General features: G+C 56.3%; 1 protein-coding gene across 1 annotated transcript in view; it reads right to left on the bottom strand.

Moving 5' to 3' along the window:
- Positions 1-201: 201 nt before the first annotated feature.
- The window catches only part of MN1 (MN1 proto-oncogene, transcriptional regulator), a 43,652-nt gene continuing 18,212 nt past the window's right edge, over positions 202-25,641 (bottom strand). The window contains exon 2 of the mRNA XM_028124587.1: positions 202-383. Coding sequence (XP_027980388.1) covers positions 202-383 — 182 coding nt within the window. The remainder of the gene's footprint in view (positions 384-25,641) is intronic.

Genomic DNA, 25,641 nt, shown 5'->3' with positions numbered 1-25,641 from the left:
ATTTTTTGAGGTTTTTTTCTTCCCCTTTAAATTAACCCTTTCCGGTCCATATGCCACTAAGCAGGTACCAACCTAGAAAAAAAATCATCCACTTCAGCAATAGTGGCCCTTTCAAATTAATGGGGGGGGGGGATTGGGGAGCACGGGGCAGGGGTGGGGGGAAGACAAGGGCCTGGTGTGGGAGGGGCATTTCTTGTCAATTCAAGTTAGGGCAGCCACGAATGTCCCGAATCTGTTGGAAATGTCGGAGTGCAGGGACCGCCAGGTGGGCACGGAGGCTCGGGCCTTGGCGTCGCCCACGTCATCTGTGCAGTGGACGGACAGGCACTGCAAGTGGCTCCCCGGCTGGGTTGCTGAGGCCTTATTTGCAGGGAGGTCGTGGGCTGTGGAGAAAGAAAGGAAGAAATGTTAGTGGCAGGCTCAGCTCTTCGGGAGGCCCTAAGGGGGCGGAGTGAGAGAGGTAAGGGAAGAGAGGCACCGTCCACTCCCTGTTTTCATGGCTGAAGACGGTGTGAGGAGATCTAGAGATGTTTGGTTCAAATGCCCCTGCTGTTACTCTGATGTGGCTGTGAGACCTCAGCCAAGGGTAGGACTCGATGTCAGGTTCTCCCCACTCAGGAAATGGGAGAATTGGGCAGGGTTGGCCCATCTCTGATGGACTAGAGTTCCCAAAAGATTGACTGGACATGAAATAAGTTGGGAAGGCTTCCTGGAGGAGGGGCATCTAAATTGGGCTTTGAGGCATATGTAGGAGTTCGCCAGAAGCAGTTAAAGGTAGAGGGGAGGATTGTCTGGGTCTAGAACACAGCCCTTTCTCTTGTCATCCTCTGGACATTTGCTAGAGGCCTACTGTGTGCTGGGGACTTCCTGAAATAGTACCACACTGCTCAGACCAGTAATGATGAAGAGTCCAGACCCCCCAACCGGACCAGTGCCCTTTGCCCATCCCCAGCTGCTTTATGAAGGGACTTACAGTGATGCGGGTGAGGGAGTCTCTTCCTCCCCTACACCCTCAATGAAAATTACTTCCATTTCCTTCTCACACAGTCACACAGGCCCAGAAACACCACAGATCATAGTGATGCCTGAGTTAGACAGACTTGCGGGGAAAGAAAGTCTGACAACCACTCACACCTTAGTATAAATTACACTCAAAGAGAGGAAGAGCTGGGAGTTCTGAGGCAGAGAAGAAATGGAATAGTCATTTTGGGGGGCTGCTAGTTCACTGCTGCCAAGCGACCAATGGTTCTGTTCTCAGACCTACTATATGTCCACGAGTATTCTCATCATTCAGTGAGATGAGACTGAAGCCTGACTCAGAGAGGAGAGGCAACCTGCCCAAGGTCACACAGCCAGGAAGGGGCAGAATTGGGCTTGAACATGGGTAAATTTCTGACTCCAAAGAAGTGAGAAAAGCTGGAATTGGGGGTGGGGGACCAGCTCCGGCTGAGGGAGCACACCCAGATACTGAACTCCATGACTGGCCCGCCCTCCTCAGCGGGGCCCTGTGCCAGGCAGGAGCTACCCCACCCATCCCGCCCTCTGGGATTAGGGGGGAGGCCTCCCCTGGGAGCTGAGCCACAGCCTGCAGAGAAAATCCTCCCAGAGGATGGGCCAGGCCATGACTAACTGGGCTCCCACCCTGGAGCGCCAGAGACCCCCAGCTTAGGACCTGCATGCCGGGAGCAGCTGGGGCCGGGGCGGGGTACGGGGGTGGAGATTGTCTCCCTTGCTCCTTCCCTCATTCATCCAATTAATAAGCCCTTACTGAGTCCCTACTATGTGCCAGGCGTGCCTTTAGCCTTCAGATCCAGCCAGAAATAAGGCAGACGCCATCGTCATCCTCCTCCGGGAGCTGACGGTGAAGCCAGGAGAGAGCATCATGGTAGTCATTTGGAGTCACAGACGCCATGGGGCTTGAATCCCAATCCCAGCCCCACCACTGTGTGGCAAGGGGTCTGCCACCCTCCCTCTCTCCGAGCCTTAGTTCCTCATTGCTGAAGTGGGGGGAACATCCTCTCCCTCAGGGCTTGTAATGGCCTGACAGACAGAGAAATCCCCCGACAGGGCTGCTAGCATAGTCTCTGGGGAATTCAGGAGGTGAGGGGTCCTTGCAGCCATCTAGAGGTCCCCAAGCCTCATCCCCTCCTTGGGACTGGCCAGGTGGGCACATTCCTGCCCATGAGACTGGAGTCTATGCTCCCATTTCACAGAAGGGAAGGCTAAGGTCCTGAGCTCCAGGTTTCAAAGCTGGTTAGCAGCGGTGGCGCTACTCAGGGCCTCAGAATTCAGCCCAGGGGTACCTGAGAAGGTACCCCAGGAAGCTAGGGGCCTCAGATTAGCCCCCACACCTCTGCTCTTGAGCCCAGTCTCGCCTTGCTCCCAGTGATGCCCTACTCCCTAATCCCCCCAGAAGGAATCCTGTTCCAAGCATTGTGAGATCTGGATCAGGGGAGGGGAGCATCTGCCACAGAGAGAGAGAGAGAGAGAGAGAGAGAGAGAATTCTGAAAAGGGTTCCTTACTTCACTTTACACCCATTATCTCAAGGAGCTGACTCAGCAAATGCTTGTGCCCATTTTACAGATAGGAAACCGAGGTCCCTTGCCAAAGTCTACACAGCTAAAGACAGACAAGACCCAGGCCCAAGTTCCTGACAGCTGGCTCCCTTGCTCTATGACCTCAGCACCAGGAAGGCGAAGGAAAGTCGGCATTCCCCGAGTTCTGTGCGCAGACGGAGGAGGCCTGTGATCCCTTCTGGGAGCTGCGTTGGCTAAGGGATGTTTCCACACTGACCCAAATGGCCACATGTCCTCAAGATGCCGTATTCCCAAGTTATAGACGGCTCCGAAGCATGCCGTGTGCCAACCCTACACACAGCTGCTTTTCTTACTTGGGGAGGATTTAATGAGGGTGTGCCAGGTACGCAGCTGAACATGTCCATGTGTTACCTCATTCCGTGCCCCCATAAGCCCAGCAGCTGGGTGCCCCTTCTCCCTACCTTAGAAGGGGCGCCTGGGGCTCAGAGAGGGTGAGGGGCTTACCCAACATCACAGAGCATGGGCGCAGGATTCCCCAGCCTCTGCCTGGGACGAACAAGAGAGTCTGGTATCCACGGGGAGTATTTTTAAGAGAGAATATTATTCTTCAGTTCTTGACAACCCAAGCATGACCAAACTCATCCTCCCGCCAGATTCATTCCAGCCGGGGGTGGGGGGACCCAACATGCCCTAGGACCGCAGCTTCCACACACACACACACACACACACACACACACACACACACACACACACACCCCGCCACTGCTGAGTGCCTACGAGTAAATCAGTCCCACAGAAGCCCGCCTCAAGTCAGGGCCTGCCCCTGCTCGAGAGGAGCCCTCAGTCCATGCTCCTCGGCGGTGGCAGGCATGCCAGCCCCCCCACTCCAGGACCCAGAGATAAAACCACCCCTGGCCGAGCTCCCAGGACTGGGGGGAGACCCTGGAGTTACTCAGTGCCCCACGGACACCGATGCAGACTGCCACATTTTCCACTTGTTAGCAACCAGCCTCCCCCATCAGACTGTGGTGCCACAGCAACCCCCAACACAGGAGGTGCTCAGCTGGGGCCTGTGGGCTGTGGAGTGACCCTCATCCCTATTTGACAGATGGAAAGACTGAGGCCCTGGGGGGGGGGGGGCAGGGAACTGTCCAAGGGTCACCCAGGGCCAGGCCAGCAGTTTGGACCGGCCGTCTCCTTTGAGTCCGGGATTCCCCGTGCACTGGGCTGAGGTTGGATCTCGAACCCCCCATACCATACCATCTGCAACTTGGGGATGTAAGCAGCTTGGGGGGGCCATACAAGAGAAAGAAGAGATGACACAGTGCATGTGGGGGGATCAGTCCTCGAGGCAGGGGTGTCATCAACTCAAAACTTATCACCCCAAATGGGCCTCACCCTGTGCAGATAGCACAGCAGATGAGGGAGGGCCTTCCGGTTCCCGGGACCCGATGTCACGCCCGCCCAGCAAGGAAGGGCTGTGGGGACAGTTTTTAAAGGACAGTCCCCTCCAGGCCAGAACAGACCACCTCAGTCCCCATGTGCAAGGGCAGGACCTGGAGTGGAGAAGCCCGGCTCTTCCTCCCCATCCTTCACGTGCACAGACAAGTCCTGGCTGATCTATCTGGCCCTTCCCCAGCACCCCCTGCCTTCATAGCACAGCACGCGAGCCACACGGTCATTTCTGCCACCAACTTGGTACCACGGCATGGAGGTGCCCGCTGCCTCCTGCTTTCCCCGCGGTGACCCTGAGACCCTCAGCAGATCGATCCCCACCAGGGACGGTGGGTGCCATGAAGGGAAGGAGAGGACCTCGAGCTGGTGCCAAGCACGACTAACAAGTGGGATGCCATTTCTCCTCCTGGGCTCAACCATGACAGCGCCTACCCTTTGCAGAGCACGGGGCTTTGGCGAACATCACTTCGGCTCCCAGAACCTCGGCCCTAGAAAACGGGGAACATAATAGGACTGGCCGTCATGGAGGCAGCGATGAGGATTAAATGAAATGATCCATGTAAAAGGCTTAGCGTGCTGCCCAGCCCAGAGCAGACTCCCGCCCAACGGTGCCGGGTGCGGCCCTGCGTGCTCGCTGACCCGCCTGCCGGGCGCGAGCGGGGACCCGCGGGGCCGGCCGGGATGGCCCGGCCACCCTTTTGCCAACCACGACCGAGCGGGGTGAAGGGAGAAGGGGACAGACATGCGTCTGTTGACCTGGGGACACCTTGTGGTTCATTTCAATTCTGGAGATGCCACCCACGGAGGGGGCCGAGTGTTCTTTCTTTCTTGAAGTCAGCAAAACAGACCTTGTCACCACCTTGCTCTGCACTCAGTATCCCCAGGATTGCATTCCAATTTGGGTGAGTCAGGAGTCATGAGCTTGGTGGGGGCAGTCGCCACCCCCTCCCCCCAAGGCAGGGCTTGGTGGGACCGGCAAGACCACATGGCTCTGTCCTTAAACCTTCAGAAAGAGGACTTCTGTCCACACCTCCCACCCCACCCCCGCCACCACCCACCATAGGGAAGGCCGGAGAGAGTGGGCTGTGGGGGTCAGGGTGGCCTCCAACTAGGGCCCAGATCAAAGGCTCCTTGGCTGCTCATGCAGGGTGGGACCTGGGCAAGGTGTTAATCTGGACTGCAAAATGGGAACCAAGTTCACAGGCTTCTGGGAGGATTAATCAAGGTAACACATGGGTAAAGACTTTAGCACATGATGCGCCCCCCAAAAAGGTTAGCTGCTCTTAGGGTTATTACACTCACTGGGCTTCCACAGCCCGGGGCCTTGGAGGCAGTCAGAGCTAATACTGCCACATGCCAGTAGAGGACACTGGCCACAGGATAGTCTCTTCCTCTCCATGGGGGCCTGCCCCACCCCCTGCCCCCCAAGGTGGGGTGGAGGGGGACCAGGGTGCAATCCCAGGCAAAGCAGGCAAATTAGAATTCCGGGCGTATTTTTAACTCCAAGCTTATGTAAGGAGCAGTGTGGGCCCCAGAACACAATAGCGAATGACTCTCGCCCGACTCACCCTCTCTGGATTCTGACAAAGGGAAATGTATTTTGGTTTTTCCTTTATTTGGACCTGGCAGGGGGAGACGCTGGTGTCTGACAGCTGCCATTGAGCCTGGAAGCAGAAGCAGGCCTGGGAGCCTCGGAGTTGGGCCAGGTCCTATCAGCACCCGGGAGGCCTGGAGGCCCGCAGACACATCCATGACTCTCCTAGCTCCTGGTCCCCATCTCCAAGAAAGGCTGGGCTGTTGCACCCAGGCTAGCTCTGGGCATTGAACGTCGCTCTTCTCTCCTGCCCCACTGTCTCCACCCTGGGGCAGGCTCCACTGTCTCCTTTCTGATTCCACGCTGGCCCCCAAGGCCATTTCCCCCTGTGAGTCAGGTGACTTTCCTAAAGCATGAGCAGCCCCCTCTGCTGCTTCAACCTTCCATGGCTCCCCAGTGCTCCCAAGGTCAAGTTCCCAGCTTTGCATAATCCAGACCCTGCTCTTCTCGTGGGCCCCAGCCTCACCTCTCCGTGAGCCAACTACACAGTCTCTCCATAAAGCCTTGATCCTTCCCGCCTCCACACCCCTGCTCCTGCCTCGTCTTCTGCCTAGAACACCCTCCCCTCCTCACCCCTGCTGACTCCCACCATCTACCTGGCTGTCAGCCTCATGGCAAAGTTTCCCCGACACCCCTACTCTGAGCTGGGTAACCCCTCTCCCTGCTCACAGATGACATCCCTGCCCCCAGCCAGCATAAGGGCAATGAAGCACCAGTTACCTCCGAGCCGCTGCGGGGGGGGCGGGGGGGGGGGTCCTGAGTTCAGGGCCCCTCGACAACAAGCTGCCAAAGATGAAAAACATCGTGGGGGGGGGGGGTGCTTTGGAGTCAGACGACCAAAGTCTGCATCTCAGTCCCTGGCGCTCCCCCAGTGGGTTGACCTTGGGCAAATCACTGTCCCTCTCTGATTCTCAACTTCCTTCCCCGTGAAATGGGACAAGGATAGCACCCAGGTCCTTGCCAAGTTACACCAGGTTGTACGGTGCCTGGCGCACAGCAGGTGCTCACGCAATGGCCACCAGCTGTCACAGCAGACAAAAGTCACAGGAGAAGAGAGCCTTGCCCAGCGGTAAGCAAAGTCACAAGGATTTTTAAGGCAGCACGAAGGCCCATCTCCAAGAACCCACCACTGGGGATGTGGGGGACCCAACCCCAGTGGAACTAATGCCTACCACCCAACTGGAACCCTTCTGCAGGACCCCACATCCTCAAAGCAGAACCCCTCCTCGGCTGCCTGTCCATATTGGGTCCCTGGCCCATGTCCCCTCCTCCAGGGAGGTACACAGGGTCCAGGGGACTCGCCTACTTTGGGCTCAGGGTACGAACAGCAAACCTAAGCCAGATGGTGGGCTGCACACAGAGGGTCTGCAGAGCCACCAACGAAGCAGGAAAACAGCACACTCAAACCCCCACTCCACTCCTCCCCCATGCTCGGCAGCTTTGGGGGAGCCCCAGCTCTGTGTGCTCAGAAGCCTGTATGCAAATCCCACCGCGGCTGGTACAAATCTCACCAGCTCCATGACCTTGGGCAAGCTCAACTTGCCTGTTCCCCCATCTGTAGAGGGGCTAACCATCCCTCCTGTGACCAACCCCCCTCAGAGGAGCCTGGCCTGGGGACCCTAAGGGTAGATACACCCATGAGGATCCCAGCTGTCTCTCTGGTCCCTGGCACACAGTAGGCAGCTAAAAAGGATTTGTTAAATATTTTACTTATTTTGTTTAAAGATTGTATTTTTAAGTCATCTCTACACCCAACGTGGAGCTCAAACTTACAACCCTGAGATCAAGAGTCACATGGTCCACCGACTGAGCCAGCCAGGCGCCCCAGGATTTGTTAAATATTTGAAAGAATGATTCATATTCTCATCCCAGCTCTTCACCTGCTTGCTGTGTGACCTTGGGCAAGTCCCTCCCCCTCTCTGGGCCTCTTTGGTCCTCTCTGAAATGAATGGTGGTGGGTAGACAGACAACCTCCCTGATTCTCTTCATTCCTTTGGGGAAATCAGATTTTACATTCGATGTAGGCAGGAAGCTGGGGCAGAAGCCTATGGCAAGCAAGGAGCATTAAGCCTAAGTAAGCCCCAGGAGCACAACCCCAGGGATCAGGGAGAGAGGGCTGGTGGCTGGCAGCCTGAGTGATACTCCATCCAGGCATTTCACTGAGGTCAAGGGACCAGCCCCTCCTCAGCCCAGCCCTCTTCCTGCATCCCCACCCTTTCTCTGCCCTCCCTGGAGGACAACTTCTAGCAGGGGTATCACATGGTGACAAATGAGGAAAGGAAAAAGGAAAAGTGACCCCATTCCTACTCCTGTCAGCTCCAGGGGTGGTAAGAGTGAGCACTGATCTCGGGCTCCCTACGGGCCGGGCCTCGGCCTGTCTCACCAGATGACCCCAACACCTGGGGAGAGAGGGTCCGACACTCCAGCCCATTTCATGGCGCGGGGGGGGGGCGGGGGGGGAGGGGTGGGCGGGGGAGGGACTGGGAACTCCTCAGAGAGGAGATGTCACTGACCCATATCCATGTGGCTAAGCAGTGGAGGAGCTGGGTTCACTCCCAGGTCTGCCTGATGCCAAGGTGTGTGGGTTCAACAAAGTCACATGAAAAAGTAAAATGTCCCAGCCAAAGTGGTGGTTGCTCCCTCTCCCCCAGCCCCGTTTTCGCTCTCTCGCAACGCTCCCCCCCAAGTTCTTTCTCAATCTCTCTGTTCTCTCTCCCCGCCCCCACACTTTCCTGTCTTTCCCTGAAATCAACACTCACTTTTTGGGGAAGGGCCCTGATAGCCCTGCTGCTCACAGATGGGATGAGAATGACCCTGGGGTGACAGAGAAACCAAGGACAAAATCTGAGGCACCCCCATTCAGCGCTCTCTCTCCATGGACGCTGCCTGTCTCCCCATCAGCCCCATCTGATGGGGGCAATCCAAAGCTCCTGGGAGGCAGAAAGGGCCTCCACCAATGATCAGGAGGGACCTCGTGCGGCCCCACCCTCCCCGGCCCCACGAGGGTGAAGAAGGGGCCTCGAGCGCAGCCCAGTCTGGTGCGAGCCTCAGCCAGGGCCCTGGAAGCCTTCGGAAATTAATTGGAGTTGACTCGGCTGAAGGCAGCTGTCATTTAGATTGAGAACTGGCTCAGGGCTCCACTGAGGCGAAGCAGCGAGGGCATCGTGGGGACCGGGCTGCCGAGCGCTGGGGATGGGGGCGGGGCTGGATGCCGGGACCTTCCCGGGGCCCTGAAGGAGGAGCCGGGGTGGCAGAGGAGGGCCCGAGCCCACAGGACGCACATCGCCGGCCCCTCACCAGGCCCTGAGCCTCTGATTGGGCTCCTTACCCTGACGCCTGAGGCCACACGGCCAGTGACCTGTGACAGATGCAGCCCCGTGCACCCCCCGGGCCACTCCTGGCTTGTGGGCTGCCGAGATGTGACAGGTCGGGGGTGGGGGTGGGGGTGGGGGTGGGGGCCCACAGTGGTGCAGCAAGGCACCTGCCCCGGGAGTCCAAATGGGGATGAGGGCGGCATCATTGTTCCGGAACCACGGGAAGGGCCCAGCGGTACTGCGAGCAGAGGACTCAGCCCCCTGCCAGGCACCAAAGATGGGCCAACAAACAGTAGCTACTATTCAGCATTGTTAGCAGGATTATTACACCTGAGATCCTCTCCACCCCTGTCTCCATTCTAGCCCATCCCCTCCATCCCTGTTTTCTCGCCTATTCGCTCACAATTCATGCCCCCATGGCATTGGACCTGGTGCTGGGTGGCCCTGGACAGCACACTGCCCCTCTCTGAGCCCCAGCATCCTCACCTCTATCCTGGGGGCAACCTAGCACCAAGGCAGACACCTCACTGAGCTCCCGGCATGCTGCCTGGGGGCGGTCAGTCGTTCAACAATTATTTTATAAAATAAGACAGACGGACAGACAGACACATGTTTCTGTTGAAGTAGAACCTCGTTGCTTTCAGCCCACTGAAGGAAAAGACCCGATTTGGCAACAACTCAGAATTTTACAAAGTAAGTTTTCAAAGTGCTGATGCTTTGGGTGTGGGTTCTTGGGGACATGTGTCCTGCTCCCCTCCCCCCCTCGGAGGGTCTGCGGGAGCTTTGTGACCTTCCTACACGGGTTCAGTGGGACTGCAGGTAGCCTGTTCACCCATAGCGTTTCTGCGTCCCCAAGGAAGGGCTCTGCATGGGGGCCCATCGTGGGATAGTCGTGTGCTTTGCAGCTAGACTCTTGGGGTCAAATCCCAACCCTGTCACCACCAGGCTGCGGGACCCTGCTTCAGCTACTCTGAAGCCCCCCTGAGCCTCCATTTCCTCACCTGAAAAATGTCTTCGGTCATTCCTGCCTTGCAGAGAGGGGCAATGGGCTAGTACCCAGGGACCTGGTACCCAGGTGCCCCTCCATATCCTGTTCCCACAATCACTTCTCCAAACCTGAGCCTTCCTGGGGCCAGGCTGTAAGAAGGGGTCCTCGAGGGGCACCTGGGTGGCTCAGTAGGTTAAGCAGCTGACTCGACTTCAGCGCAGGCCATGATCTCAGGGTGGTGAGATCGAGCCCCACATCCAGCTCTGCAATGGGCCTGAAGCCTGCTTAAGATTCTTTCTCCCTCTCCCACCCCCACTCTCTCTTTCCCTTTCTTTCCCTCTCTTAAAAAAAAAAAAAAAAAGAAGGGGCCCTTAAGACAGCAATAACAGCAGGGCGATGAGCCAAAGCATCCCAACTGAACAGGTGCTCCCAGCTGTATGCTGGGCGCGGGACTCAGAGAGGGGATCGCAACACAGAGCTCCGAGCCTGCCTGCAGCCCCCCTCCCCCGCCCCCGAGGTCTCAGCCTGGCAGAGAGATATTCAGTAAACACTTAAGTGTAAAACAGAGTGCAGTCACTGCCACAGCACAAGGTTGCCCTGTGTCGCAGACCCAGGGGACAGGTGGGGATCCGGGGAAGAATCTACAGAGGAGAGGACATACGGGGGTGGGGGGGGGGCAGGGTGCTCAAGGATGAATATAAAGCTTTGCAGCAAAAGAAGCAAGAGGTGAGCTCCAAGCCTCTACTGTGACTGGGAAGAACTAGGGGCCGGCCCAGGGGCCCTGATTTGGGGCCTGGGGGAAAGGGAGGTAAAGGAGGCTGCAAAGTTGAAATGAAGTCAGTCACGGAGGCCCCTGGAGGCCCCAGGAAGTGTTTGGCTTTGTTCCTGAGAGCAGAAGGGAGCCAAGGAAGACTGCTGAGCAAGGGAGGGGCATCGGGAATCTGTCAACATGAATAAGAAGCTTGCACCTCATCCATTCCAGCCTTGGCATGGTACACCTGACTCAGAAACACATTCCACTGGGGACAAGGTCCTTTGTGTTCCACAACTCTAAACAAGTGGGGGGATATGACCCCACCCCCAAGAGAATGGTACTCTGAGAGAGCTCCGATCTCACTGGGCGGGCCATTCCTCCCCAGCAGCTTCTGAGTCAGACGCCTATAACCCGGGTCCCCAAGAAACCCAGCTCAGGCTTGCCATGTGTCAGCCGATGGCCCTTGCAAGGGACCCCGCCTCTCTATGCCTCCACCTCCCCTCCACACAACAGATGTGAACACCGGGCCCTGTGCATTTCCATCAACAGATCCTCGCTGAGGATATAGGCGGGGAAACCAAGGCACAAAAAGACACGTTCCGGGTTATCCAACAGTGAGCAGAAGAAGGGTTGAGAGAAACTTCCTTATCTCTCTGCATCTGAGGTTCCCCATGTGTGAAATGAGACCATACACCTACTGGGCAGAGCTGCCAGGAGAATCAATATGATAATATTAACAATAACAGACAATAATTATAGAGTTAATACCTGTCATGCATTCATTCTTTTAAACTAATTTCTTACCGTAATCCCGGAGGGCAGCTTCTATTCATTCAGCCCCCTTTCACTGGTGAAGGACCTGCCAGGGTCAGCAACCTATAGCCCATAGGTCAAATCCGACCCAGCATCTGTTTTTGTCAATAAAGTTTTATTGGTACATAGTCACACCTGTATATTTACGTTTAGTCGATGGCTGTTTTATACTACAATGGCAGAGTTGAGTAGTTGTGACAGAGACTGTATAAGCCACAAACCTAAAATATTTACTATCAGGCCCTTTACAGTGACAGTTTGCTGACCCTTGAACCTAGGGCTCAGAGAGGTGATGTCACTTGTCTGAGTTCACACAAAGCAGGAAGGAGCCACCAGGCACCCAGTAGATGCTCAATACGTGCTCCCTAGGAACGTGTTTATGTGTAAACAACACTGTTGATCTGTGAAGACTTGCACAGTGGCCCTCAGGGAGTCAGAAATGTCCCTCCCATTCACGTGTCCCTGGTCTTCCTTCTAAGGCTACACTGGAAACCCCCCCGCCTTCCTACTGAAAAATCAATAAAACGGGGCGCCTGGGGGGCGGGGGGGCTCAGTCGTTGGGCGTCTGCCTCCGGCTCACGTCACGGTCCCAGGGTCCTGGGATCGAGCCCCGCTTCGGGCTCCCTGCTCCTCGGGAGGCCTGCTGCTCCCTCTGCCACTGCTCCTCCCCCCAGCTCATGCTCTCTCTCTCTGTCTCTCTCTTTCAAATAAATTAATAAAATCTCTTTAAAAAATCAATAAAACATTAAAATGTTGATTGAGGGGATGGGAGGATGGGGTAGTTATTTAAAAAAAAAAAAAAAAACAACGCCGTTCCCCAAAATGTGTCCACGCTGCCACAGAAAGAGAAAGGTGGGCTCTCCGAGGCAGAACAAGGCAGCCCCATCAGGCCAGGGGAGATGGGTACCCCCTCCAGAGCTCGCTCCTGCACGGCCTCGGAGCGCCCTGTCACAGTTCAGTCTCCACTTGCAGAAGGACGGAGCAATGGGCAAAGGGGCTACTGACAGGCAGGACAAGCAGGCCTGGGTAGACCCTGGGCGGGGGGGAGCGGGGGCAGAGCATCAGCCCGGGGGGCAGGCCCCAGGGCCTCCTCAATGGCTGATCTCATTTATGCCCTCAGCTGTCCTAGCAGGGCCAAGGTCACACAGCAAGAAAAGCAGAGAGTTAGAACTCGAACACAGCTCTGCAGGAGTCCAGAGCCTGCATGGTCTGAACCACCGAAGGCATCTGCCCCACCCTGGGGGAGAGACAGGTGGAGCAGTGGAAGCTGGGCTGGGCCTAGAAGGAGCCTGTTGGTCACTCCCACCCAAGCAACAGGGAACAGAGCCCCTGGATTGCCTGGTGGCTGGCCCACCCAACCTCAGCTCCCATCTTCCACGGGTTCTGGAAGGTCCAGCCTAGGCTTCTGAGGGGAGGTGTCTCTGCCACAAACAACCCCCAACTCGCTTTCCCTCCAGGTGGTGCTCTCCCTCCCCCCACTGCAGGAAACCAGGACCCAGTTGTGCCAGAACCTAGCTGTGTGCATCCAGGGGTATCACTCACCCTCTCTGGGCTGCTGTCCCCTCTGTAACTGGCAGGAGTCCCTACTGCCAGGCCTGTGACACGGTGACCTAAAGAGGCCTAAAGAGTCCATCCAGGTAGGTATTGCCCACCCTGTTGGCTAAGCTGTACCTCGAGGATCTGAATGGGGATTCAGCTCTGCTGTCTGTGTCCCCACTGGGGTCCACGATGCCCAGAGTGAGTCTCTGGGGTTGACTTGGGAAGGCAGGGGCCACTGCACTCCTTCCAATGCAGGGGTCACACCCTCTTGTCCTTGTGGTTTTTTGAGGAAGGCAGAACTGGACCCTAGGAAGACTGGGCTGGCCGGTACTGTAAATTGGGGAAACTGAGGCCAGAGAGGAGTAAGTCAGGGGCAGAACTGTGAATAAATCAGAGAATTCTTGCCTGCTTGCCTAAGCCAGCACTCAGTCCTCTCCTCATTCAGAAGGTTTGACAACGGAGTTTGCAGTATGCCGTCACCAAGTGGTGGCAACACTACTCCTTCTCGCGCTCCCCTCTTTCTGGACCACTACTGTCACTTCGCCCTTCGCCTAAGTAACTTGTCTGTCTCCTCCTTCCTCAAGTAGTTCTTTCCAAACCCCTCCGTGGACTCCCATGTGCACTGTATTATTACACCTGGTGCTAACCCCAACCTCTCCTAATTGTCCTACTCTCTACCACATCCCCTAGGATATGAGTTCCATGAAATCGGAGCCTCAATTCTCCTATTCACTACTGTGGCCCTGGCACGTGGCACACGGTAGGCCCTCAACCAGTTTATGCTGACTCTATCAATTCCTACAAGCAGGAACAGACCCTAAAGAATCACTAAAATAAGGAAGATCAAACCACATCACCTGGACCTCCAGACAGACCTGAATAGGGACTCTTCAAGGCTTCCTGGTACCAGTGAAACAAGACTTCATTCGGAGGCTTGCCCACTGACCCCTACCCAAAATTTACTGAAAGGGACCACACCCCCTCACAAACTATTATCCAGCAATGGAGGAATGATATCCACTTACTTCCACAACCCCAATCCAGCCAACACCCTTCCTTCCAAGTTTGGGCGCTAGAATTCTCCCAATTTATTTTAGACCCTGCTGGTGTGTAAGGAAGCCACAAAATGCAGGTGCCGTTTTCATGGAAAGAAAAACTTGGGGGAGGCGGGGACCAGCTGACAAATGCCAGAAATTTCCTCCCACCTGAGAATGACTATGCAGGAAGGCCCCTTTCCCAACCACCACCCCCATCTAGCCCACCCCTCCTGCCTACTGGCCCTGAGCCCCCGAACCCACTCAGACAACCCCGGAGGTGAGTTTTAAGTTGACACCAAGCACGGGAGTCAGTTAAATAACCCTCCAACACTCTCACACCATCTCTGTTTTTCCTTCTTCAGGGAAGGGGACCACATCCCAGACACTGTTCTAAAAGGTCCACGTATATCATTGCATCAGGACCTCCCAGCAACCTACACAGGGAGGAGCTGTTACTCCTTTTTAAAGGAGGCGGAAACAGGCTCAGAGCAGTGGGGTGACTCATGCAACACCACACAGCTGGGGAGCAATGGAGGCAGGATTAGGTCAAGTCTGTGTCCAAAGGCTCTTCTACTTTTGCTGCACACCAGGAAGAGAGAGAAGAGGGAGAGAGAAGGAAAGAAAGAAAAAAAAAAAGATTCCCCTCTCTCCTAAAGGGCTGGCACCCTGCCTTCCCTCCCGGTGCACTCACTCTGCATCTGGAAGCACCTGCCAGTTTCTCGGGGTGCCAGGGGGTGAGGAGAAGCCAGCATTCGTGCCATCTGATGGGGGCAGCTGATCCAGGCCAGGCCTCACCCCCTTGCAGGGTCTGAGCCCTGGGGAATTAGGCCCCCCCGGAGGGGAGCAGGACAAGTAAAGGGAAAAGCCTTTACTCTCAGGTACGCGCAGCTTGCCCACCTGAGCAAAACTCTTGGGGGGGGGGGTGGTTTCCGGCTGCCTGGGGGCAGGGCTCTACTGAGTGTCTGTTGCTAAGCAACAGGCCTGCACCTGATGACCTACCCAGAGTTCACCACCTGCTTGGGGTATAACAAGTCCGTGATCTTGGAGGTCCTGAAAGCGTAGCTCGGGAGCTCTGTGAGGCTAGAACTGGGCTGTCCAGCATGGCAGCCCCCAGTCACACGTGGCTTTTTAAATTTAAAAATCAATTCCTCATTCACAACTAACCGCATTACAAGGGTTCAACAACCATCCGTGGCCGGTAGTCATTATATACTGGACAGTGCAAACCTAGGACATCTCCATCATCGTAGAAAGTTCTATCGGACAGCACCGGTCTAGAATTATAATCCAGGAAGTACCCATCTGTGTCAGCGGCTGCCATGTCAACAGCTTTGCTTACAAAAGGCAAACACCATCATTTTTCAAATGGAAGGTTCCAAAAGAGGAGCCACAGGGGTCATCTTTTCCAGGATTATCAACCACTAGGAACTCCCACCAAAACGCATTCCCTCGTGAGCCCACAGCAGAGCACTGCTCAATGACTGCCCACAGCACTGGCTCCCACGAAGCCCAGAGTCGGCCTCAGAGTCTTTCTCAACACAATGTTCAAGGCCGCCAGAACGAAATCAATCCGGATTCGCAGCTGACACTGAAGCTCTGCAATCACGGAGATGAAGAAACTGAGGCCCAGGGCAATAAAGCAGCTAGCCCAAGGTCAGGAGGCAGATCCAGGCCAGGCCAGGAGGAAAGCTCCCAAGTTCTTCCTCCTACCCTCCCCAGCGCGTCTTCCCCATTAAAGCTCTGGAGAGCAGAAGTTCGCCATCCTCAAAAAGTGCCTGGAAATGTAGTGCCCGCAGACAGCGAATGGCCTTGCTCTATCCCAATAGCAACACGACTAACAGGGAGGCCTCTGTCTTGATCCCCTGCTACGTGGCCGGCCCCACGGGTCCCTTTACCCCAGCCCCTCCTTTATTGTCATGACAACCTGCAATGTAGGATTATCTCCATTTTCCAGATGATGGGTATGGAGAGACAGAGAGACCCACGGGGACCCGCCCAAGGTCACCCATTCACTAGGGGATGAGCCCAATCTGATATTGACAACTGGCAACTGGAGCCCTCCCAGGCGGGCCCTGAGCCAGGCGGAGAACCAGGTGTGTGCTCAGGTCCCGCCTCTGCCTTCTCCCTGCTCTGTGACCTTGGACAAGGCACTTGCCCTCTCTGGACCTAGTCTTCCTGCAACAGGGGTAATAGGTCCTCCTTCGGTCAAAGAACTCAAAAAAATGCACAGATGCTGTGTGAACAGTAAAAAGGGAGACTCTTAAATCTACCATAAAAGGCATTTCAAGCCCAGGAAATAGTAAGAGTAACTGGTTCCATGTACTGGGCAATTCCTCTGTGCTACACACCATAGCTGCTTCTGCACGACAAGAGCAAGGTTAGGTAGAAATGACGCAGACCAGATGGCCAGCACAGCCCAAAATATTTAGCATCTGATCCTTTACAGAAAAGGTCTGCTGACCCCTCCACACTCAATCACTTGCAAAAATGCCCCCATTTTACAAATGAGAAAAACCGAGGCTCGGGGAAGGGAGGTGATTTGTCCCAAGTGCCACCGCCGGGCAGAAGCTACGAACATCTGGATTCCATTTCCAGAGGTCGACTGCAGGGATCTTCCGGAAAGGCTGAGGGACAAGACGCGCATCAGGTCAACCTGCCTACTCGCTGAGGCTCCTCCTGGCCATGGGGCATCTGCGGCATCCACGGGCAGCTCCCACCTAGCCGCCAACAGGCCCAGTACCTGGCCCAGTGGGCACCAACTCAGCCTGTTTTTATCCCACTGCTTCGGTGGCGAAATTGCCCAAAACTAATTGCAAGTAATACTTAATTTTATCAAAGACAATTACATGAAATTAATTCAGCTTCTACCTGGAAGCACTTTGTTACCATTTGCTTTCCCAGGTTGCTGGGGTGAAAAAGGAGGCAGGCAAGCAGGCAGGCAGGCAGGAGAAGGGAGAGGGCCCTGAGATATGCCCCGAACAGGAAACGGGCAAAGTAATAATCAGGTGATGATGACGTAAGTGAGCACCAACTGTATGCGCGTGGGAAATGCTCCATGGACGTGATGGTCCTATAACCTCAGGACAGCCCAGCCGGTGAGCATGTCAGACCATGCCCCCCACCACCGCCACTTTACAGAAGAGGCCACTGGGTCCCAAAGGATCATGGGCAGGCATCTGTGCGCCACCCAGGAGAAACCCAGGCCCTGGATGGATTCCTGCTTGGCCACTTCCTAGAGGCATGATCTTGGACAAGCCAGCTCACCTCTCGGGCCTCAGTGTCCTCATCTGTCAAACGGGAATAAGGAGACTAAACTGGCACAGTGGTTTTGGGGAGTCCATAAGATAACACGGACAACATGCTGAGCACTGTGTTTGGCATTTAGCAAGTGCTCAATGGGTACAACCGTGATGATCGATCGTCAGCACCAAGTGGTGCAGCTTCGCAGGCTGGGGCCTCCTGCCTCCACTGGACCCAGTTTGAGCCTGGGTGGGGGAGGATCAGGAAAGAATTTGGGGAAAGCCTGGCTTTCTCAGCCTCCCCAAGGAGGCCCCACACACAGAACCTCTGAGCCAAGAAGTACAAACGAGGCCCCAAACAGGTCGAGAAACCCAGGCTGCCCCTCCCCATGCTCCAGCTCCCCACCCGGCCCTCCAGGAGCCCCATTTGGGGGCACAGTCTCCCCCGGGGCACCAAGAAGAAAAGGGGGCCCCTCTCCCACAGCTGCTGTGGTTGCCAGCCTCCCAGAGGTCTGGGGGGGGGCGTCTGGAGCCGCTCTGAAAGGCCGCGGGCGCCGGGGGTTCATTCAGCTGTTTTCGGGTGGCTCCAATGAGTTCATTTTACCCCAGCAGAATATTAAACAGCTCCTGGGGAAGCAGATGCTGGGCTTCGGTTTCAGAGGGAGGGAGGAAGGGAGGCCACAGGCCGGCAAGGGGAGAATTCAAGTTCCGCTTCAGGCAGCTCCGAAGACCTTCCTAGGCTCAGCTCAGCCTGAGCTGTTGTCACGGTGACTGGTGACCAGTGACCAAATGCATGGCATCTGTGGGAGCCCAGGCTGGCACCCTGAATACTTCTACCTCGCTTCACTTAGTCCTCACGTCCACCCTATGAGGCGGGAACTCTGCCGTGCCCATTTTATAGATGAGAAAGCTGAGGCACACAGTAGCAACAGGACTCACTCAAGGCCACACAGCAAAAGGACTCCTTTTCTCTCTCCCTCCCCGCAAGGCACCCTCTGGGAGGCAGATGCTGAGCAAAGGTCCTGGGGCAGACCTGGAGCTTCCAAGTGCTGTGCTTGATCTCCCTCTGTGCTCAGATTTCTCTCCACTCGGCAGAGAAACGATCCCACTTTCTATCATTCTAATAATAATCTCTGATGTCTGAACAGCTTCCTTGGAGGCTACAGAACGCATCTGGGCATATCGCTTCCTCTAAGCTTCACCACAACTGACACATTCCAGACAGGGAAACTGAGGCCTGGCCAGCAGAGTGGATCCCAGAGCCACCGACCAGTTAAGGGCAAAGCCGTGAAGCAAATCCTCCTCTACTCCCACTGCAGATTCAAGGTCTAGATTCATGCCACTGCTGACGGGGGACGCTGGCATTCCCTCCCAGCTCCAGAGCACACAGAGGTGAGGTGACTTGCCCAGGACCACGCAGCCCAGGTTCTGAGGTCAGCCCCGGGCACAGTCCCCCGGCTCCCAGCTCTCACTGGCTCCCACTGGGAGCCCTCACACTCCTGGCTGTCCACACAGGTGCCATCACAACATGGGGTGCTCTTCTTTGGGACCCTGTGGCCACCTACATTCCCCCCACCATGATTAGGAATAAATAACAACATGGTAATTATACTGAAGCTTGCCCGGTGTGAGCCACTGATCACAAGGCTTTACCTGCTCGAACAAAGGCAGTTCCCACAGAACTCCCTGACGTGGACACTGCTGTCATCCCCTCTTCACAAATGAGGAAACTGAGGCATAAAATTTGTGACCATTACCATATGGGCCCCACGTGCTGGGGGCAGCTCTGCCAGGTGCTGACCTAAGCCACTGACAAACTAGACCCCGTATCACCTTGACAACACCCCAGCCACCCACGCATTGAGCCCCAGTTTGTAGACCATGCATCTCCCCCCACACCGCCCCTGGAAAACCCCACAGGTGATGGAGACCTTTGGTCACAAGGCATGAGCTCTGTACTGTCTCTCCCGTTTCCATGGACTGGTGGCGTCCCCATGCCGAGAGGCAGCTTGGCCCAGTGGGCAGAAAGATGGGGGTGCGGATTGGGCTTCAGCTCCTGCTAGCCACACCCACCTCTGCACCTCACTCACGTCATCTGTAAAATGGGTCCACAGAAGTAGCTGCTTCACAGGGCTGTGAGGATGCCACGGGTGGCTCAGGGAAGGTGCTGACTCGTGCTTGGCGCTCAAGGAGTCCAAACGCCATCCTTGAGACAGGCCTGTCCTCCCCCAGTGGACCCCGGGGAGCTCTGGAATCAAGGGTTCAGGACACAGACCCCAGCCCCATCCCTGCCTGTTACCAACTGGGAGACTCAGCACATCACCACGCCCCACACCCCGGGCCTCGGTTTCCCCATCTGTAAACAGGCGTGTCTCCTGGGATGCTGATAGGGTTAAAGCAGTGAATGTGGCCAAGCCTGCCCACCAGTCCCATCCAAATGGATGGCAAATGAAGCCCGGTCCCCAGCACACAGCACAGGTGCTCAGTACCATAAATCCAACCTGACATTCTTCTAAGGGCTGCTGCTGGGATGGTCCCTGGCCCACCCCTCGCCCCCCCCCCACCAGCCCCGCCCCCACGCCTAAAACCCTAAAACACGAAGTCCCCGTGACACAGTCCCCTGATGCTAGTGAAGAAAGTCTGGAAGCACCCAAGCCCCCCAGGCCAGGGCTGGGCTCCAAAGGGTTAAGCTCAGCTCTGATTTCTCCCAAATGGCAAAGACAGAAGCTGAGACTACCCGGCCCTGCTCCCTGCTGCCTGAAGCCTGACCCCTGACATTTCCACTCCCAGCCGCACTTGCATTTAAAAAAGGGAAGGAAGAAAATTTAACCATCCACACAGACAAACAGGTTGGGGAGAAGTGGGGGGGAGGGGAGTGGCAAGGAAAGATGGGGGCTGCAGATTTCCTTTTGTAGAGTCCACTTCACCCCCCTCTCAAAAAAAAAATTTTTTTTGAAGAAAGACCTAGAAGAGAGGCAGAAAGGGGGGAACAGGAAAATAAAAAGGTGGCAGACAAATTCTCCGGAATCACCGGGCACCACTAAATTTTCTGATTAATTAACCCTGAAAGGGGCCTCTCTCCCAGCCCTTCCTGGGGGAGGTTCTGGCTGGCGGAGCCCCGGATCGAGCAGGCGAGCCTCTTTGGGGGGGATTCACTCAGAGGTCCCGGGCTGGGGGGGGTGGTTGTGCAATCCCCTCTCGAGGCCTCGCTGTAGTTAAAGCCAAAGATGATAAGGAATTTATCAAACGAGATTTACACAGGGAAACCCTAATTAAGAGGTTAGTCTCCAGTTTAATTGCCTTCAAACCTAGGCAGGCAGGCCCAGACAGATGGATTTTCAGTCTGACCTCATTAAAAAATAATCATAACCAAATAGAATACAGAGCAGAATCCGAGGTCCACAACGTGGCTAACCAGTGGGGGGAGCGGTGCGGTGGGGGGGAGCGGTGTGAAGGCCCAGGGCCTGGCCTGACCCACAATCCCTTCACCCGTGTCCCCACCCCCCCCACTCCCGCCCCGGGGGCTGGCCTCAGACCCCTGAGCCGGCCGGCCCTTCCCTCACCCTCTCTCTCCTCTCTCGAAATCTGGGTGATTCTGGACTCCTTGCTCCTTGAGGCCTTTTCTCTCCTCTGGCTTCTGCTCCCCTTGAAGCTGGCATTCTGGAATATAAATTGGAAGCATGCGTGCCCCCCCCCCAACCCCAGGCGGACGCCACATACCAGACAAAACGACTGCAGGCCTGGTCATCTGGGGTTAAGAATGGTTTTTGTTTTTGGCAGGGAATGTGGAGGAGCCCAAAGGAACTGGCCAGAACATTGTTCCAGGAATGAAAGGGGGAAGGGGGGGAGAGGGGGGGCGGGGGAGACACAGCCAACACCTGGGGAACCACAGCTGGGGTTATTTTTCTGTCCCCCCAGGGACTGGCATGCAAAGAGTCTTTGTACCAGTCTTTAAAACGCAAGGGGGACATGAACGGACCCCACTCTGGGCACAGAGGATGGACCTTCCTGCCTACCCTCTTCTCTGCCCCACTTCTGTTGGCTGAAACCATAAATGAATGTTCGAGGCAGACATCTCCAGCAAACGTGTTTGCTCACCGCCCCACGGATTTGGGGAGAAACACGAGCAAGAAGAAAAGTCCCGCGGGGTATGCATCTGTGCTGTCCCCAGTCGGCGGCCCCAGGCCGATGACAAAGGAACAGGTAATAGAAACTGGGGCCTCCTGCCAGCCAGGCACTGTGTTTAACTGCCCACGGAGAGCCCATCACTGTTCTAAATACTCTCTATGTTCTTTCTTACCACCCTTGCCATGATTTTTAGAGAAGTTTCCTAACATTAGCAAGGGACTGATTTTCTAAACCCTCCGCTGATAGGGAGTCTGAGAAATGGGTATGCGGGACCAGGGTATTGAAAGCTCTTAAGGGGGTCCCGAAAAATGCCCGATTTTTACCTCAGATCCATGTTCTCACGGATTTATGTTCTAAAACACTGTCTGGGCAGTTTCTGCCAACCGCTGTGGGCATCGTCTCCAACCTCCACGCACTTAAGACCACCCTCCCAAACTCTGCAGGCAAATTTCTCACTGCGAGCTGGGGACTGAGCGACCCCGTAAGGTGGCTCCCACTCCCCCCTTCTTCCTGCAGGACGCGGGGGGAGAAGTCACCTGTATTTATGTCAGGGTTTAGTGACCTCTGTGATGAGCCAGATGCTGGGTAAGTTCATTATTTCCTGTAATCCTCACTAAGACCCTGTTTAACCCAAAAAACAGATGAGGAAATGGAGGCACAGGGCGGCAAAGGGCTCAGCCCATGGGGAGGCGGCGCTGTTAAGAGTACAGGCCGAGACTTCCCGTGCCATCCCCCTCCCCGAGGTCTGGGGCGTAAACACCAGCTCCAATGGCCCCTCCGGGCACGCTCTGACGACCCAGTCGGGTCAGGCGGGGCTCTGGCATCTGGAACAAGCCTCGGCTGGGACAGAGGCTATGTCCTGGGCCACTAGGGCTCAGGCAAGCAGGACCCATGGGAAGGAGGGGCTGGTGAGGACCGGTGTTGGGGATGGAGACAGGAGGTGGGCCAGTGGGCTGGGGATGAGGAGGTCTAATGTCCGGGGGCCCTCTCCCTTCCCACCTCACCCCAGCCCCTCTGGAGGAAAAGTCCCATCAGCCCTCCTAGGTCTCAGGACTGTTGGGGTGGCGCTCAGCCCCCAGCCCTGGGGCCAGGCAGGGATGGACCCTTGCCTCTGGCAAAGCCCCTTCCTGCAGTCATTCAATCCCGGGGCACCTTCTGGCTGCCATGCCCATGCCAGGTGCTGCGAATGGCTGCCACTTTGTCTTCACTGTGGTCTCGACTCCTATGGCAGAACCGCCCAGCCCTCCTGGCCAGCAGGCCCACCCCCAAACCCTCTCTCCTTCCACTAGCCAATTTCCTGTGGAACATTCATGCAATTGTCCATTATACCTAGGCCCCCTGCATAATTCCCGCCCCCCAACAGGCATTGCGTCTGTTTGGTTCACAGCTACGGTTCCAGCCTGGTGCAGGGCACAGAAAAAGTAGGCGACAGTTACACGGGGAGATGCTCCCTCCCTATCGGGGTCTTAGAAGAGACCAGAATGGACCCATTTGATGGACAGGCAGACTGAGGCTCAGCAAGGTTGCATGGCCTAATCACACCAGGTCTCCCTCCCTGCCCCAGGCCCGGGGCCCTGACCACCGCGCCTTCACCAGTGGGGAACACGGATGGTGAAGATCTCAATAGCCAATGGTGTGGCTGACATTTCTAGAAGGGGGTGAGACCAGGAATTGGTTTTTATTTCGAGCATCTGTTGGTGAGAAATCCGCTTCCAGTCTCGTCCTTAGCTCCTTAGCAGTCCTGAGCAGGGGCTCCCAAGTCAGACAGGCCCAGGCATGAATGTGTGCTCTGCCCCCACTCCCAGCCAGCTGACCTTGGGCAGGTCGATTTGCCTCTCGGAGCCTCAGCTTTCTCTTTTTTTTTTTTAATATTCTTTTTTAAAGATTTTACTTATTTATTTGAGAGAGAGAGAATGAGAGCCAGAGAGCACGAGAGGGAAGAGGGTCAGAGGGAGAAGCAGACTCCCCGCTGAGCAGGGAGCCCGATGAGGGACTCGATCCCGGGACTCCAGGATCATGACCTGAGCCGAAGGCAGTTGCCTAACTAACTGAGCCACCCAGGCGCCCCGAGCCTCAGCTTTCTCATCTGTAACATGGGGCTTGGTATGACTGGTACTCGATGCCTGTGGCCTGTTACAATTGCTCTGCAGCTCAGACAGTCAGGGAGGAAAGCAAAAGAAAAGCTCCCAGAAGGTGGACGCCAGGCCCGGGTCACCCAGAGGCTCAGCCCTCTGCACCTCCTCAGGCTGGCCCTGGCAGGGCTCGTTGCCTTCCTGTCCCGGTGACCTCTGTCAGGCGTGGAGAACAATGCCTGGGAAAAGAAGGAAACAGGGTCTCCCTGGGCCGGGACATAAATCGTGGCCTGCCCAGAGCAGGGAGCGGACGGACATCCCCCACGCCCCCCACCTGCGGCAGGCTGAGCCCTCCCCTTGGGCTCTGAGTGCCTTGTTCCTGGGAAGGGGGGTACACCCCCTGCCTTCACTTGTGGCCCCGATGCTGCCAAACTAAGGGAAGAGAGTTTCTGTCTCCTCAGAAGGGGCCTGGCATGAAGAAAGAAAAGGGAAACCAGTATCTTCTCAGAGACTCTGGGCTCAGATGCAACCGCTGTTAACTGCACATCTACTATGGGCCCTCAGACACCATCCCTCCTGTGCTCAACACCCTCCCCGGCTCCCCGTCACACTTGAAATAAAATCCACGCTCCTGACTTGACCATGATGACAAGCCCTCAGTGGTCCAGCCCCTGCCCGCCTGGACCATCTCTCCCTCCTCACCAGCCCCTCCCTGCTCCTGGCAGATGCCAGCTCAGTCCCGCCTCGGGGACCCTGCACTTGCTGTGCCCCCACCTGAAAGCCCATTCCTGCAGCTGGCTGGCTCCAGGCGGGGGTGTACACTGTTCACCGTTCAGGAATTGTGCAAGCCGGCTGCAAGCCCAAAATCGGGCTAGGGTGGGGAGAATTTACGCCAGGGGAACCGGCGAATGCTACAAAACAGAAAGCGTCTTTCTTCCTCCCCCAGAGAGCCGGTTGCTGGGGCTAGCAGCACACCACTGGCTGGTCCCTTCTCATCACTCAAGTCTCTTGCTCACCTGTCACCACCCCGCAGAGGCATCCCCGGTGGCCCAGTCGAGAAACTCCTGTGCAGGTCCCCTCCTCCTAAGGCTCTGTTGCCCGCCCTGCCTGCTCTGTGTCATTCTTCTTGTTTTGCTGCTTGTCTGTGGGTCTGTCCACCCTCCTAGAATATAAGCTCTGGGCCGGCAGGGGTTTCTGTCCCTCTGGTTCCTCACCACTGGCGTGTCTGACCTTCTAGGCTTGGGAATTCTTTGTTGGGGAGGACTATGGCAGGGATGGGCCTGGGTATTCCCAGCAGCCTTGGCCTCCGCCCTCTCAACACCAAGAGAGACTGCCCTCTCTGCAGCTGTGACAACCAGAAACATCTCCAGACATCACCAAGCGCCCAGCTGGTGAGGGCGGGCGGAGGGGGGGGGGGTTCACATCATCCCCAGGTGAGGACTGTTGCCAGGCTTCTGAGGGACGTGTGTTATCTCCCCCAGGGTGTAGCAGAGGACACTGAGGCTGGGGAAGGCGCTGTGATTTGGCCAATGTGGGAAGAGAGAAAGACTCCCTTCCAGTTGATTCCAAAGCCCTACCCTGCTGCTCACCGCCCCCAGGGCACAGGGCTCATTGACCCCCACGGCAACCATCCTAGAGGGGACCAAGGGATCTCCCCCGTGTTACAGGTGAGGAAACGGAGGCTCAGAGAGGTGAACCACCTGCCCAAGGTCACACAGCACACCAGTATCAGAGCTGGGATTCGAACTCAGGCCCCGGGCAGCTAGCCCCTCCCACTCTCATTGTGGCAGGGATGTTTCCTCCCTCTCAAACGTGCTCACTCGCACTCTCGCTGTTCAGCCTCAGCCTGCCAGGTTCCCGAGTCCCCACCTGAGGTGCCAGACACAGGGGTTTAATATTTTATTGCCAGCTCTCAAATTGTTTATAGCTGGCGCAGGCTCCTGGCAAAGTGCTCAGAGGCCGGGGACCGGCTCATCTCATGAATTCCTTCAATGAGAAGGCTGACCATTACTCACGCATATCAGGGAACTGTGCCTTCAGCGCACAGGGAGAGTTGTCAGGAGGAAGAAAAATATCACAGCGCTGCCACCCAGCCACCAGCAAGCCGTGGCTGGCCGTGGCTGACCATGGCTGACCGTGCCGGGCTGGGGCCGGCCCACCACGGTCCACT

Source organism: Eumetopias jubatus, unplaced genomic scaffold (assembly GCF_037043125.1).
Source record: "Eumetopias jubatus isolate StellerSeaLion01/CBP00866 unplaced genomic scaffold, mEumJub1_p1.0 scaffold_16, whole genome shotgun sequence".
Classification (NCBI taxonomy): Eukaryota; Metazoa; Chordata; class Mammalia; order Carnivora; family Otariidae; genus Eumetopias; species Eumetopias jubatus.
The sequence above is the reverse complement of the archived record's forward strand: the minus strand, read 5'-3'. Positions and strand labels throughout refer to the sequence as shown.